This window comes from Stegostoma tigrinum, chromosome 24 (genome assembly GCF_030684315.1).
Source record: "Stegostoma tigrinum isolate sSteTig4 chromosome 24, sSteTig4.hap1, whole genome shotgun sequence".
Classification (NCBI taxonomy): Eukaryota; Metazoa; Chordata; class Chondrichthyes; order Orectolobiformes; family Stegostomatidae; genus Stegostoma; species Stegostoma tigrinum.
This window is the reverse complement of record NC_081377.1, coordinates 21,142,936-21,160,724: the sequence shown is the minus strand read 5'-3', so window position 1 is coordinate 21,160,724 and position 17,789 is coordinate 21,142,936. Positions and strand designations below refer to the sequence as shown.

Sequence of the window (17,789 nt, the reverse complement as noted above, 5' to 3'; positions counted from 1 at the left end):
ATCACATAGAATGGTTTTGCACCCTATTTTCACTCAAGTTTATACAGTGAACAAATAGCTCAGGCCCTTTTTACGAGTTTTCTGATAAAACCAATCTTATCATCCGTGGAAATATAGAAATCACAACCTGTACACTGATCAGTGAACGTAGATTCAGTATTTATAATGTCTTTTAAAGTTTAACCAATATTCAGCCTGGACCACTCTAGCATGCCTAGTAAGGGAGATTGTCTAGAGAAAGTAAGTATACTTGTAAGAGGATAACCTGCTTTTAAAAATTTGCCAAGTTTATTATTCGTTTCAGGGTACGAGTCGCCCCTCTCATTACCATGTTTTGTGGGATGACAACTGCTTCTCTGCAGATGAACTTCAGCTCCTCACCTACCAGCTATGTCACACTTATGTGCGCTGCACACGCTCAGTCTCGATCCCAGCACCAGCCTATTATGCACATCTCGTGGCATTTAGAGCAAGGTACCACCTGGTGGACAAAGAGCATGACAGGTAAGAAAGACAATATGTTGTCATTGTTAAATGCATATTCTGTGTTGTGTCCATGGTCTTTACATGTCAGGTTTTCTCAGGTTGATTAAACAAGCAATGGACAATAGTTACTCATTGTTAGCAGTGATTTGGGATTCACAGGTACGGAACTTGCATAAGTTAAAATGGCCACAAATTTTGCTTGAATGTCAAATTTAGGCTGTTCATTCTTCAGCTGGAAGAATAATTAATTTCAGAATTTCAAACATTATTTTTGACTGCTTACGATACAATGCTGAAGTAAGCAAAGACAGACTGGCACTCAATTGAAACAAGTTTGGCACTGGGGTGAAAGAAACTGGACCAATGTGGTGGAGCTAGTGATGTTGGAGAAGATGGACAAAGAGTGATTTTGTTTCTCACCGTATAGCTGAAAGTTTTAATACTAATAATAAACCTGTGGACGCTGATTATCAAACAGGAAATCACTAAAATATTGAGTTTTAAATTATTCTCCATATTATTCAAAGAATAAAATTAACAAATTGGAGGTGTATGATAGACACTTGAGTTTTCAATACTTTTTTGTTACTTGATGTAGTTGCTTGTTCCCTGTACGTGGTTGTTTGCAGTTTGTTTTCTTTTCACCAGTGTAATGTTAGCTTTCCAGAAGCAACAAAAAACCTTTTGATGTTTGAGAGCTGGGTTCAGCTAAATATTGTTTAATGTTTGTGTGAATTTCAATGACTGCCAAAACTTCCATCAAATGAAGCAACACTTTGTTTATTCAGACATAGCAATTACACAAAGCTCTGGATAAAATTAATCTCTTTCTTAATTTTCTTGCCACGTAAGAAATGTCAACAATATCCAGGTCTATAACACCTATTGCAGTATAACTTGCATAAGTAGACTTAGAGGCAATAATTGTGTTCTATGCAGACGTGATTGTATTAGTTTATTATGTTTTTTGTTAATATATACCCAGAAAAATAAAGATATTCAAATAGGAGTTTGCCCAGTTTTAATTATCTTTCTCCAATATTCACAGCGCCGAAGGCAGTCACATTTCTGGACAGAGTAACGGACGTGACCCACAGGCTCTTGCCAAGGCTGTGCAGATCCACCAGGACACCTTACGCACAATGTACTTCGCTTGAGTTTGGGAATTTCTCTCCAGAAAGAACCGAAGATTTCAGCCTACATTTCCAGTGGGGTCAGTTTACGGACAATGTCTCCAGCCATACTGTAACTTTCACTGTGCGGAGACAATAGTTTCAATAAACTGGCGGAAAGGGATTGTTTACCTACAAAGATCATAGCACTATTATGCAATACGAAACCAGCCAACTGCTCTGTATGTGTGCGTGTATGTGTGTGCGCGTGTGCTCCGTCAGACCTCATGTCTGTGTCTTTCCTTTTTCCTTTTTCAGTATAGTTTCCTTTTTGCCTTTACCTCAGTGTTTGGCAGCACAAAACTCATCTTTATTAAGCAACACAAAAATGGAACAAAAAAAAATGTTCCACAAACCTTGGATCTCAAAAGTAGTCACTGATTAGGTCAGATATCCAGCCATTCACTTTAGTCCTCAACTTTGTGAGGGTGGGGAGGTTGCTGTAGGTGAAAAAGACATGTTTGAAAATAAACTCTACCAGTTCTTCTTGAGATTCAAGAAGTCCCACCTCCACTGTGCCACTGTTCAAATTCCATTTACTGGTTGAGTTATCAATTAAGTCAACTGACTATTGAGTATAGCTAGTAGTTGTGGCTCAGCTTCATAACCAGAGCAGTGGAATTTTACATGTAGAAGATAAAATCCAGGATTCAGATGTGCTTGAGCAGTGATGGTGAGAGAGAAACTTTTGAAAATTCCAAGATTTGGGGGCTCTGTTTAATGTAGAAACTTTTGCTGTTTCTTTTGTTGTTTACTTGCTAGCTCACAACTAAATGTGACTTTTTTGTTTTAGCGTCCTTATATTTATTAGAAAAAAAAATGCTTAATTTAATATGAATTTACATTAAAGTATAGTAGCATCAATTTTATTTAGTTCTGGAATGTAACCGTGTTGTATACTGACAGAACATTGCTACCATTAGTGCAATAAGCGGTTGGTAAGAAAGCCCGTGTCCTATGCTGTAACGGAGCAGCAGTTGTACCACTATAACCGTGGGAGATTGGACACCTCCGCACTTCAGAACCTTATCAGTTTTAATAAGAAAAAAAAAAGTTGAATGCAAAAAAAAAAGTAGGGCTGGGACATTTTAATGTTCGCTTATTGGGACTTTATTTAATTTACACATCTAATCACTGAAATGTGAATTTTGTTCAAATATTTTTCTGTTTTATTTCAGTCATTCCATTTTAAGATAATATACCAAGTTTTTTATTTGGAATTTTTTCATAAAAGTTAGACTTATTTCGTTGATACAAATCTCATGATGTTGTTTGCACTTTGTAAAACCTCATGAACTGCATATTTTATCCGATGGTTGTCATTGCACTGGCTCGAACCGCAATATTCAAAATGCTGCAGCCTTCTTGATGGATGGGCATTGCTTGAGTCCCAGCCCTACAAAACAGCCTCTCCTCCACATGAAAAAAATTGTACTTTTACAGAATTCAAACATAACTAGAACATTACGGAAACCAAGAAGAAACTGCAGAATTTTCCTCCCCTTTCACAAAGAGCAGGCTTATTGTCATTTGATTATAAATCAAACGCAAACCTTTCTCAATTTATTACACACTTGCCTCGAACATAAGGGCTCATATTCTATGAACTCGGGCATGCAAACTTGCAATGGATATTCTAGATTTAAAAAGGAGTGTAGTGCCTACTTTGTCATAACTGATTCTTCAGGCACAATTGCAGTAATAAAAATGAAAAGCCTATCAGATTTATCTCTCTTCCTTCAGCCCCTCAAAAGTGATGAAGTAAAGTCAGATTAAATCAAATTAAGTTAATAAGAAAGTCTTAAGTTTTATTAATTGGGGAAGATGAATTACCATGAATATTTTCTTTTTAAATCAGACTTCCATTCTCAACTTTACAGAAGTGATCCATAGAGTGCAGGACATAGTGTATATATAAGAAAAGCAAAGTTTTGATTGGCTTTTTGCAGTGAATTAGACAATGGTTTGCTTGAGAAATTTTAAATAAGTCTACTTTTCAAATACTGTTTTTTTTAAAGAAACAGTCAATGGGGTTGATTTCACCACCAGTCTCTCTGAGACAGGATTAATACAATACAAAATCACAGGTATCTGTTTTTTCTTGATATTTTCTTTCACTTGTAGATCTATTATTGTTCTTGATGTACATTATTGCCTGAAAGATCTTTTAAAAGCATCAAAATATCTCCTTTGATATATTTTTTTAAAATCTAGATACTGTTGGCTGTTTTTATTAAGCTTCACAAAGCTGATCAGGAAATGTTGCTCAGAGAACTGTTTCACAAATAACTAACCATTTCTTCCTGGATTCCCCGGATCATGTCAAGGGCTATGTGATTTTAGTCAGGAGAGTACCCATTTGAGGGGAATCTTTACTCTGGAAGCATCTTCTGCAGAGGCCACCTTTGTGGACATTTTTTCTTTAGAATCAATTTTGTTGATCATATTCTTATTTAGAAAAATATTGTTTTTTATGAGGTAAAATTTTGGCCCAAACCAGAATTATGGCTATGACTATTAAAGTGATTCTTGCAAAATGTATAGATCCTGTCAGCATGCTGCTACAGATTTCACATCACTTTGAAATTCTTCACTGAACAGCTGAAAAACCACAAAGGCCATCAGACAATTCAAAGTCTGTAGATGAAATAGGAGTAGTGTTATATTCATTGTAACTTCTCAGCTTATAAAGTATTGACCATCTTTGATTACATCATCCCTGAAAAGATTGTTCCGGTGGACAAATAATCAGTGCCAGAATATCAAGAGAAAACTACCAAAAGAAACGATCCAATGTAGGCTTGTTTGTGAACTATATATTACCCTTTGCAGGGATCGAGGAGCTGTTTGGATTACTAACCTAATCCATCACAAACAAAGGGAAAATATGATGACGATATTGGCAAATTATGTACAGTTGTCCCAAGAGAATAAATGTATACTATGTCCAACTTGACATACATCAATACTCACAATAGCTTGTTCCACAATGTGGAGATTCAGTTAGAAATAGACTTTTGATTGAGCAAATAATCTACCAAATTTTACCAAAGCACTCCAAACTAACAGGCGTCTCGCTGGTTAAATCTGTCTGGCGTACGAAATTACTACATCCTTTCACCCGTTTATCATTCTGATCAAACGTTTTTTAAAAATTGTTCTGATTCTCACTCTTGCAAAAACGTGCTTTATTTTCAAGTGATCTGAAAAAAAAATACTTTGCTTTCCCCGGCTTAACAATGTATTCCTTGTTTTGATCTAAACTGCTTAATAGTTAAGAAACAGTGCTTATACCTCCCCTTATCTGAATTCATAATCATAAAACATCTGTTCTGTTCTTTTTTCACCACCACCAAAATGTGTAATTGTATGTCACTTAGTTTTTATAAAAAAAAATCCTATAGGACTACCCCCCACCCCAACCTCCACCCCCCAAAAGTAGCTCAGCAATTCTAAGATTTAATGACATTTACGAGAGCTAATCATATATATGCAATGGCTGCATGCAACATATTTCAAACTAACTCATTAGCTCCCAATGAGCTATATCTGAAAGGGAGGAGAGTTCTGCAGTCAATCCACACCAGGACTTTAATACTTGGTGCCTTTGTCATGTTCCATTTAAGTGAGCCGATGCCGAATCTGAATCACAATTCAAATCACCACTGTTTACTTTAGACAATGTACAATAATGGTGTACATAGAATGCTGCTCTTGCAACTTTACAAACTGATAGCATTTAAAACAGAATGCTTCCTTGTACTGCATATTTATCAGTCAGATATTTCCTTAATGTCAGTCTGTAAATTAGAGATTTTCTGTGAGGAGGGGCATGTGTCCCTGTACCATACCCATCAGCTAAGTTTGTGAATGCCTGCATAAAGTGCCAATAGCATTTGCAGACTAATGTCATTATGTACCAGTGTTGGGAGGGCAGTGAGACCGATAGCTGCTATTTGTTAATCAGTGTCAGACAATAACTGCACTAGGAATTGAAGAGATTCTCACAGTTCCTACTTACAAGAGTGAAGGAAAGAATTGTAGTGATTGACCAGTATAAAAATTGAGGCCAGCTTTTACCAAGCCCCTTTATTGTGATTTTTTTTTTCTGAAAATTACCTACTGATTTAAATTTTAGTACTGGTTTATTGTTAACCTGTACTGGGAGACACCACAAAACAAAAGAATTAGTGCAAGTGAAAACCTGACTGCCTGCCTGTATTAATGCCACCACATTACAATTGTAACAATCGGGTACAGGTTCTGGAAAGTTAGCAATACATGCTGTATCTATCTTGGTACCTCTTAGTATTTGTAGTAATGCGGGGCCTTTTACAAGCATAGCATCTATTTTAGTGTACTGGAATGATCTTTCTCGATACCAGTCTAGTACCACTCGATGCAATATCTACCACTACATACATAATAAGTGCTGGAATTGATTTTACTGAATACCTGTGCTGTCTAAGTCTGGTATCTGTGCCATTAATGTTTTGGTATGGGGATGGACTTGGAATGCAGATGTGGCATTTGTACTGGTCTATTGCTATAGGAAAGGGGTGGCTTCAGCATTTACGCTGATCCATTTTAATTATTTTTTTGAAGATCAGTCCTTAGAAAGTGCCTTTACAGAAGCTGGTGCTGTAGAATTTTTTTTTTGTTCATTATGTGGCTGAAACAGTTTTATATAATGCCAAGAATATGACAGTATCCTGTAGCTGATGTATTTAATGGCAGTTTCTATTAAGTCAGGACCAAGATGGGGACGATAATACAAAAAGCTTTGAAGAACACTCTCAATACACAACCTAACCAGAAAATAATACAGAATAGGAGCTATGATTGTTGTGAATTGACTACGTTTCTTTAAACTCTATCTCCAAATTGAGAATATTTTCCTGTTTTGTAAATGTTTATGTCAATGTTCTGCTCAATTCCTTCCATTAGAAACTTCATGTCTAGAAGGAGAGATGAGTGATACAGGCCTAATGTGTGTTTCGATGTGTAACTAGTATGATAACAGAGTGCATGCAGCATATTAATTCTAATTTGTTTGTAACTATGACAAAAACTTTATACTTGGCCAACTGCACTCTGTGGTGCTTCTATTATTGGGCCTATATCATCTTATCTCCACAAATTAGAGATGATGATATTTTCATTCAGCAAATGAATCTCTGCAAGGCAGTTTTCCACTTTCTGAAATGGTGAACGTATATTTACATGTAAACGTATATATACATTTTGGTTCTCATCACATTCTACATCTATTCTGAAGAATTCAGATTGTATTTTTTATTTAAACAAAGGAGCTGTTTATAATATGATACAATAACGTGAAAAAAACCCTCTTAACGAACATACCTAAATGTGCTTACTGGTAGAGCCAGAATTTCAGGTAAGGAGTATTCATTCACTGAGGATTGCATGTTTGTTTTTTTTTTGCATTCTATTTAATTCTAATTCAAAGGAACCAATCTGGCAGAGCCAGTGAACTAGAGAATGTGTTTATTTGTGGGCAGTACTTTCAAAGGTTTCCATCTTAAAAAATAAGTTAACTGTGTTTCTTTCTAACACTGACATAATAGTAAGAGAACTGCTATCATCTGAAGACAGTCTTGCTTTTATTAAATCAATAAATCTTGCATTGCTCCTGTAGTAACGTGAGCAGCTAAGCAATCCACAACAACAAAAGCCCTACTTGTTTGTTGTTGATGATCAGCTGGCGTAAAATTGGGGACACAAGTTGAGGAGATTACTACAATTGTTACACTAGAATTGTGGACTAGAAAGGGGAGAATTTGGCAGGGTTACTGCTTCGGGTCATGGTAATCTGCTGTCTCTGCTGTGGGTACAAATGTGTAAATACAGATGAGGACTGAATCTGCTTTGCTGCAGCATTCTCAATGAATGAACAGTTTGCTATCATTTTGTCTCCAGATCCACTCATGTATCTTGCCTTATTGGACATTGCTGAAGAAATCAATTCTTTTATAAAGAGAAGGGTAGAACACCTGAAAAAAAATGCAATGTCTTAATTGTTTTCTGCAGCTTGTTCCAATTGGACTGTATTGTTTGTGATAATCCTTACAAAGTAAACTGTCAGTTTTCTCTTCACTCCAAGAAGGCAGAAGCAGTAATTGGGTAACATTTCTTTCCCTAATGAATTCCAAATAACTAATCTAATTGAAATGAAATAACAAAGTTGAAACTTCAACTTTTCAAACTGGTCTCACTATCTAGATTTTCACAGCTCAATGTTTCAGTATGTTCTTTGGAATTGTGCTTTAAAAGTATTTTTGAAATGATATTTTGTATTAGCATATTGAGTCTATTAGATTTCTGATGGTTTGATCATATTTTGGGTGGATTGACCCCTTTTTTAAATGTATTCTAGAGTAGATAAAATAATCTTAAAATAAGCAAGGAATCAATTATATCAATAGTAGCATAGAATTATATAGCACACAATTAGGCTATTTGCCCCATTATGTCTGAATAGGCTGTTTGAAATAGTTGTCTGATTTTTCCACATGATATCTTTTTCCACAAAACCTTGTAAACTAGTCCTCTTCAAGTGTGTCCAATTGCTCTTTGAAGGTTCCTATGGAATTTACCTTCTCAACGGTTTCAGGTAACATTTCTGAATGAAGTATTTATTGTTCCCCTCTCATTTTCATAGTTAATTTACTACAGTCTCAGGTTCTTGATCCACAGAAAACAAACCTTTTCATAATTTTGAATATTCTATAAAGTAGAAATGTGAGAAGGCATACAGCACAGAAAGAGGCCATGTAGCTTCTTATAGTCAGCTGTGTCCATGCTGGTTGTGAAGAGACACATTTAGTCTTGTTCCAACTTCTGACTTCTGGTCCACATTACCTGTGGATTATGCTTCTTGAATAGAATGAGGATTTCTACCTCTAGCTTTTCAGGTAGTTCCAAACTTTTACCACGCTCTAAATAGAAAATAATGACTCCTCAACCCCCTTTAATTCTTCTACCAATTGTGTATATCTCTGTCCTTATTATTGACCTGTCCATTAACAGAAGTAGATCTTTCCAATCCACTCTATCCAGATGCCTCATGGTTTTATAAACCACTGTTAAATAGCTCCTTAACCTTTTCTGCAAAGAGGACAATTCCAGCTTCAATTTTCTTCCCCACAATTGATTTTCTTTATCCTAATAAACCTAAACTGCATCTTCTCCAATGCCTTGACATCTATTCTAAACTTTTAACGATTAACAGTAGTAAAAAGAATTTGGATAGGACAGTAATATAATCATTAAAGTACTAATTTTACATCTGCATTCTTATTAGCTTATAACTGGACCCACTTATTTATTTCATGGAGAAGAAGATGATGTTAAACTTGTGAGAATGTAAATTATAGAAATAGTGACAAAATTAAATGTGGAAAAGTAAATCATATAGAAACAGTCACGAGAATGTTTTCATTGTATGTTGCTTGTACTGCATAGAGTAAAATGTTTTGTTGAATAAGAATTTTATGAAGAGGAATTTATTTGATTTTTTTTAATCTATTAGAAACACTATTCATAACTACGGTTGGCAGTTTGCGTTCCAGCGATACCTGAAACTTAAACTGAATGCATGTGAAGTTGATGAATTTATGTTTTTAAAAAAAAATCATATCTTGGGGTGGAAGCGAAGGCAAAAGAAAAAAATGTTACTAACTATGTCTCCTCTCACAGCAAACATACCTCCTGTTAGCCTGGCACAATAACATTTGTGTCAGGCTCAAGGAGAACTCTTGGAGTTTTCCTTCTCACATGAAGGATGAAAACTTGTAATGGTTGGTGGTTGTGTATGGTGAGCGTTCTGTTTTAAGGAAGCTTGGGATTAAAAAAACACTGCACCTCAGTAACCTTCATATGCTGCATAAAAATATTGCTTTTGGTTACATTATATCTGCTGCACATGCTTGACAGTACACTTTAAAATGTTCAAAAATTGTCTTAATAGCAGTTATCGAATTGGATTTTTAATGGAAAAAATGAGCCTTTATTTTGTGGTTATTTCTGAAAGTTAACTCTTATTTATTACTAATGTTTAGCATACTGCAGTGTAACATATGCATTAGTGTTGCAATTATACATTTAGAGGGAGGGCCTCTGCTATCGCTTGTTGCCTTTTTCTTCAGAGGAGATGAGTGTGAATTAATTATCATAAATGTTTTTGGATGTTCTGCCTATTACTGTTGAGGTTGCTCAGAATAGATCACTGGCCTTCATTAAAGGATTACAAGAACTTTGCAAGTAAATGTTGCAAAAGATGAAATCTTAAATTAGAGGTGAAAAACATTGATTCTGTAGTCCATTAATACTTGTGCTTTTTTTTAAAATGAATTCCTTTAAGTGCTATCATGGTATTAGCATATCTACAGGATAGCAAAGATTTTGCAGCCACCAAAAATTAGTTTTTAACTGAAATCCTACAGCGATAATCTGTGCAGGCAGTTGTGGATTCATTGCAGGGTGCATCCTGTGTTGTAAGTCAGGATGATGAAGGCCACTGATTTTTTTTGTATATGTTAAATTAAACCCGTTGGATTGTTTCTTTTGTTAAACACTCTCCCACTCAAGTGGCCAAATAACAATCCATAAATTTCCAAAGTGACCTCAGTTGAGCTTCATGCCGTGTGACATTTGTTCTAATTTTTATAATTAAATTGAAATTGACCTATGGCATCTGTAAAAGTTCAGCTTTGGTCCAAGTTACTAAAACTGCAGGTTTTTTTTGGCTTTACCTGAAATTGGCAACAATATGATAGGTCAGCAGTTAAGGCAATGGTATTTTATGGGAATTGAGAAAATCAACTGATCTATGTGGGAGAGAATCAAATGACAGTATTCATTTCTGTTGCTTTAAATGTCAAAGTGGTGATTTAATCCACTGGATAACTTATTTCACTGCCATCAAATATCATTTTCTTTACAACGTCATATTCAGTTCTCTGGCAATGTAACAATTCTTGTGTGAAAGTTTGGAATTCCCACTTTTACGGCTCCTTTCACCATACACCATTCCCTAACCAAAAAATGACCTGCAGAACGCTTTCTAGATCTCTGGTCATTCTTGACCCAGATGTTTGGAGAGCAGCTGTTGGGGGTGACTTGCCAGCTGAATTTTCCCTCCCTCTGGAAAAGTGCCTGACCTCGACTGAATGCTTCCCTGACTGCATGGCTGAGTTTGAGAATTTACCATGTGGGGAATGGCAAGCCATTTGTGTTTTACCAGTCCATAGTATGGTATGTTACAGGATCAAAGTGCTTCTGTGCCATGCCATTGGCGTTGTAATGAATCTTAATTGCATCGGTGCAGGTTTCCACATAATAAAAATAAACTTTTTAATCAATGTAATGCTGGTTCTATGTCTACATTTCTGCCTGTGTTATTAATGGAAGCAGTGACAGCTGCATCAAATACATATGTCACTCGGACCCATCACACACAATTGTAATAATCTGGCTGTTAATGTCACCTGAAACAGCTGTCCGGGAAAGAAAGAATATAATGACTATCCCATTGATTACCCTTGTTAAACTGATGAATTTGGGATCCCTGCATTTCCTGTTTGTATACCTTTTACATATTTAAGTCAGAAATATCTAATTTGTTCAATGCTGACTTCCCAGGAGATAATGTCTGTATTAACCCTCTTGAGTATCAAATAAGATTTGCTTTGTCTTTTGTTTGCAGTTATTCTCTTTATTTATAATGTTCAATGTTGTGTCTTGAGTACCCATTAACCTTTGGCACCACTGCGATGTTATTGAATCATCCTCTGTAATTACATTGTTGAAACTGTGGCTGTGTTTTTGTGGCAGTTGAACTTCAATAGGTTATCAAACTCTAGCAAATAATTACTTATTTTCACCCAGGCAGACCATAATAAGCATTGTAGTTTAAAAATTCATCAACCTAAATGTGCTTTACAGTTTTCTAAATATGCATCAATATGTAATGCCTTCAAACTTCTTTTCACTATCTGACAAGTGATGCACATTAATTGAGAAACGCACAGAGCCTCAAGAACAGTTCTTAAATTCAAAGTATCCTGTGAATAAAATAGATTGTAATCTTGCATTTGGTGCATAATTGTTACTATAGTCCTCAAGAGGGTTAATATTTGTATAACATGTTTTTGTAAATGTGTTCATAATTTCTAAGAATTTCTTGCTTGGTCTATTCTTGTAACAAAGAAAGGAACTTGACCTCTTTTGTTAAAGTGCAAATGTATTTGCCAGTTAACTTGGATTTTGTAGACCCTAGATATTTGATCCAGAATTTTGTGGAACTGGGCAAACAGTTTTCCTATAGAAATCCTAGCAACCTCTTACAGGATTTTTTCAAAATAGGATTTTCCTCCATATAAATTTTGGGAATTAAATTTTCTATACATATGAAGCATTCAATTAAAATTCCATAACTTAAAATGTTACATGGTAACATGCAAAGCAATTGATCATGTGATTCTGTAGAGGAGTTTTGTTGTATTGATAACATCATTTGCATAATTACTGATTGAAACTTCTCAAAATATTTGGGGACCACATTGGATTTGTCTCTTAAAATAAATATAATGTATTTTCTCAGCTGATAAAACCTGCGATCCAACAATATTATTATACAGTTTAAAAGTGTTCACTATGAAACCTCTGAACATTACTCAGCCAGATATCACAGGTTTATTTCATTCTTTATTAAATTTGAAAACTAGATTTTTGTTTTAAAGTCATGGCATTATACATTTCTAAACTCCAAATATTCTTGGAATAGGCTCCAGAAGAGAGATTATGATTTTATTTAATTTTGATTTTTGCTGCAAATCATCATTTGTTACTAAAAATGTTTACACTTTCAATGTATCATCTCCCTCCAAATCAGTAAAATGGTGTATCCAGAGCATTTCCCATCAGTTACATATTAACAGTACATGATCCTGGCAACCTCTTATGGGTTGTCCTGACACTGTCAGCCAGTGGTATGTTTCCCAGTCTTAATATATAGTAAAATCAAATTACATTGTCGCAAAAAAATCTGTAACAAAATCCTATAGGTTATTTGACTAAATCTATTGTAATTTTTTAATGTAACTCTCTTGTTCAGTGTTACTGTCCTCTTCAATAAAAGTTTATTTCAATACATTAATGTTAAGACAAGTCCCAATATTTCTTGATTCTCTAGTTCTGTTTTGCCAAGCAAACAACATGTATAGGTTTGAGTATATTTTGTTGTCTTAATTGACAACTTTAGATTTGTGCAGCATCTTGAACTTTGGTCTTTGAACCCTAATACCGGAGTTAAAAACTGAGGATCAACCTCAGACTGATGGGATAAAAGACTCCTGTCAGTTACCAGAGTCTTATGCAAAATCTGCAGTAGTCACAATCTATCATCATAAAAAACTGATTATGATTTCATAATGTGAGTAATTCAGCTAAGATTTATGTAACACCTTTAACATTAGAAAAATTCCCAAATGACTACACGTTTGAGAATCAGGCACAAGAGAAAAATTGGTTGAGAGGTAATGAGAAAAAATGTTTTGAAGGAGATGAGAAATTAACAAAGTGAATTATTTAGGGGGTATTTCTTGATATGATTAAGCTTCTACCACCATTTATAGAGCAGTGAAAAGGGTGAACACAATAAATTCCAATGGAAGAAGCAGATCTGAACAGAATTCTTTCCTTGGTAGATGTTGAGGAACAATATACGAACTAAAATGGGGATTTTGATGTCAATTTATTGACTAAAGAAATCAGTTGGGGTGAGTAAAGGACAAGTGATAAGTGAACAAAGTTTTGTAGGTGGCAGGGTGAAGATGATAGAGCTCCTGATGAGTTGACACATATCAGTGGAAGTTTGACTGGTAAAGGGCATTGGGAAAGAGGACACGCGTTAACAAGTGTTTCAGTGTCTGTGTGATGTATAATATGACACTTTTTTAAAAATCTGGAAGGAATGTGGTGCCAGAGAAGTCAAAGCTTTATTCTGCATCTTATTGTTACCTGAGTTTCTAATCTAGAACTGATTAATGACTCATTTTGACTGACATGAGATATTAGGTTTTCAAATGAAAGGAACATTTAATTCATCAGTTACGTTATACTGCAAAAAAGCTGAATGTAGTGTTCTCTTGCAAATCTCTGCAATTAGGCAAAACACAAGACTAAATTATTATCCATCCAGAAGGAGGAAAAAAATCCAACAAAGATTAAACCAAGGTACTCTGGTGCATTTTGATTCAATATCTGGTTTGATATTGATGGAAGTTTTGTTTGATTTTCTCAGTTCAGCTCTTGAAGTAGCACAAAGTCCAACTTAACAGTGCAACTCTGCAACAGAATTCTTACTTTAACTCTGAGAATTGAGTCAGGGAATTTAAGGGTTCATCTGTTTCTAAAATCCAGCCCACATTTGAATTTAGTACCTTGATGTTAACTTGTTTCTATCACGCTTGATGGTAAAAAAACCTGTCTGTTAGCAAAGGCTGAACAGTTAGTAAATTAGGTGGCTGGTTAGAGCTGACTACCCAGAAAGCGGGGCTTGATTCAAATCTGCAAGCAGAAATACAAGAGGTATTGCTTGGCTGCAAATGAAGTTGCACAAAGTCCAGCTTGACTAAAGACTGCTGCACAGAGTGCTTACTTTACTCTGGGAATTTAAGTGAAGGAAAAGGTAGTGTTCTGCTCGTTTACATGCAAGAGTGGTCTAAGAGAGGTAGTAAGAGATGGTGAAGACCTGCAAGCTAAACTCCATGGGCATTTAGGTAAGCAGATGGGTAATTGGTAAATTTTAAGGTTTAGTTTTTCTTTCTTCAAACTAGGCCTGTAACTTAAAACAAGGAAAGTATACTGTATTAAATTGATGGCATAACGAGTTAAACTAATTGACAATATTTACAAATGATTATTAAATCAAGAATAAACTAAAATAAGGTTTGTCTAAGACATGGCCAAGCATATTCTGCCTGTACTGCAATTTTATGGCTAACAAAGTCATCAGAGCAAAATAAATGCGAAAGCACTGGATTCTGGAAATCGGAAATTAAAACATGCTGCAAAATATCAACAGATCTGGCAGCATCTGTGGAGAAAAACAGTTAATATTTTGAACCAAATTACTTTGCTTTGGAACTGGAAAGTAACCAAAAAGTATTTGAATCGTTACTGAGAGAGCAAATAGAAGAATGTTTAGAATGAGAAATGTAATCATGAGTAGTCGGAAGCATGGATTTCAAAAGGGGAAATTTTGCTTGACCAACCTTGTCAAAGTTTGTAAAGAGGCAAGAGTGCAAACAGGACTGCAACAAAGTATTGAAGAACATTAATTTGCAAATAATTTGTAAATTAAGTTTAACATTGACAAATAATACATTTTGTTTGGGAGAGTAGATTATTTATTACACAGAAGTTGCAAGTTGAGATGAGATAGAGCAGAGGACATCTGAGTCCATATTGATGAACAAATGTTATGCCACAGGTTAGCAAGACTACAGAAGCAGCTCAAGGCTTTATTTCTAAGATAGAACTGAAGAGTTGATAACAAAGTGTGGAGCTGGATGAACACAGCAGGCCCAGCAGCATCTCAGGAGCACAAAAGCTGACGTTTTGGGCCTAGACCCTTCTTCAGAGAGGGGGATGGGGTGAGGGAACTGGAATAAATAGGGAGAGGGGGGAGGCGGACCGAAGATGGAGAGAAAAGAAGATAGGTGGAGAGGAGAGTATAGGTGAGGAGGTAGGGAGGGGATAGGTCAGTCCAGGGAAAACAGACAGGTCAAGGAGGTGGGATGAGGTTAGTAGGTAGGAAATGGAGGTGCGGCTTGGGGTGGGAGGAAGGGATGGGTGAGAGGAAGAACAGGTTAGGGAGGCAGAGACAGGCTGGGCTGGTTTTGGGATGCAGTGGGGGGAGGGGACGAACTGGGCTGATTTAGGGATGCGGTGGGAGAAGGGGAGATTTTGAAGCTGGTGAAGTCCACGTTGATACCATTGGGCTGCAGGGTTCCCAAGCGGAATATGAGTTGCTGTTCCTGCAACCTTTGGGTGGCAACATTGTGGCACTGCAGGAGGCCCATGATGGACATGTCATCTAAAGAATGGGAGGGGGAGTTGAAATGGTTCGCGACTGGGAGATGCAGTTGTTTACTGTGAACCGAGCAGAGGTGTTCTGCAAAGCGGTCCCCAAGCCTCTGCTTGGTTTCCCCAATGTAGAGGAAGCCACACCGGGTACAGTAGATACAGTATACCACATTGGCAGATGTGCAGGTGAACCTCTGCTTAATATGGAAAGTCATCTTGGGGCCTGGGATAGGGGTGAGGGAGGAGGTGTGGGGGCAAGTGTAGCATTTCCTGTGGTTGCAGGGGAAGGTGCCGGGTGTGGTGGGGTTGGAGGGCAGTGTGGAGCGAACAAGGGAGTCACAGAGAGAGTAGTCTCTCGGGAAAGCAGACAAGGGTGGGGATGGAAAAATGTCTTGGGTGGTGGGGTCGGATTGTAGATGGCGGAAGTGTCAGAGGATGAGGCGTTGTATCCGGAGGTTGGTGGGGTGGTGTGTGAGAATGAGGGGGATCCTCTTTGTGCGGTTGTGGCGGGGACGGGATGTGAGGGATGTGTTGCGGGCAATGCGGGAGTCACGGTCAAGGGCGTTCTCAACCACTGTGGGGGGGAAAGTTGCGGTCCTTGAAGAACTTGGACATCTGGGATGTGTGGGAGTGGAATGCCTCATCGTGGGAGCAGATGCGGCGGAGGCAGAGGAATTGGGAATAGGGGATGGAATTTTTGCAGGAGGTGTATTCTAGGTAGCTGTGGGAGTCAGTGGGCTTGAAATGGACATCAGTAACTAGCTGGTTGCCTTAGATGGAGACTGAGAGGTCCAGGAAGGTGCGGGATGTGTTCGAGATGGCCCAAGTAAACTTGAGGTTGGGGTGGAAGGTGTTGGTGAAGTGGATGAAGTGTTCAAGCTCCCCTGGGGAGCAAGAGGTGGCGCCGATACAGTCATCAATGTAACGGAGGAAGAGGTGGGGTTTGGGGCCTGTGTAGGTGCGGAAGAGGGACTGTTCCACGTAACCTACAAAGAGGCAGGCATAGCTGGCCCCCACTGCATCACACAACCAGCCCAGCTCATCCCCTCCCCCCACTGCATCCCAAAACCAGCCCAGTCTGTCTCTGCCTCCCTAACCTGTTCTTCCTCTCACCCATCCCTTCCTCCCACCCCAAGCCGCACCTCCATTTCCTATCTCATCCCACCTCCTTGACCTGTCCGTCTTCCCTGGACTGACCTATCCCCTCCCTACCTCCCCACCTATACTCTCCTCTCCACCTATCTTCTTTTCTCTCCATCTTTGGTCCGCCTCCCCCCTCCCCATTTATTCCAGAACCCTCACCCCATCTGCCTCTCTGATGAAGGGTCTAGGCCCTTGGATTCTCCAGCATCTGCAGTTCCCATTATCTCTGAAGAGTTGATATGTTGCGCAAAACTTGTCTTGAAATTTGCTTATTATCACTTTTAAAGTACTACATAGAGTTACAATCACCGTGTAGAAAGAATGTTGAAGCACTGGGGAGGAGCAGAAAAATATTAGGATTATATTAAAATGCATGAGTTTTCATATCAGAAAAGGATTGACAGGATGGGTCTCCTGCTGAAGCAGAGGGATGATCTCATTGAGGTCTTTACAATCACAAAATGTTCTGGTACAGTGGATATACAGAGAATGTTTCCTGTTTTGAGGGGGGCATAGCTGAGATCATCAATATGAGATGATCACCAAGAAACTCAGTAAGGAATTCAGAGAAAATCTTTACCCAGAGTCATTAGAATATGAAAGTGGATGATGCATTTAAGAAGGAAATAAACCAGTATTTGAGGGAGAATGGAACAGATGGTTACATACGAAATAGTCAGATAGAAGGCTTGAATGGAGCATAAACACTAGAGTATACTAGTTGAGCTTAATGGCACATTTCAATGCTTTATCGCTGACATAAAATCTTCTTTCTATTTTTGTTGAGGTACCAATTCTTTATTGTCATCTGCCATAATGCAGATAAATAAGTTGGCAAATCCTTCCAACACATGCCAATGGCAGGTGCTAAGTGTG

The 17,789-nt window shown here is 37.4% G+C and overlaps 1 protein-coding gene across 2 annotated transcripts in view; it reads left to right on the top strand.

The window, feature by feature from the left end:
• Window positions 1–12,837, top strand: part of LOC125464958 (protein argonaute-3) — a 140,335-nt gene extending 127,498 nt beyond the window's left edge. For both annotated transcript variants that reach the window (XM_048557929.2, XM_059654288.1), the window contains 2 exons: window positions 305–504; window positions 1,535–12,837. In XM_048557929.2, the coding sequence (XP_048413886.1) occupies window positions 305–504; window positions 1,535–1,643 (309 nt within the window). In that variant the 3' untranslated portion in view covers window positions 1,644–12,837. The remainder of the gene's footprint in view (window positions 1–304; window positions 505–1,534) is intronic.
• The last annotated feature ends 4,952 nt before the right edge of the window (window positions 12,838–17,789 follow it).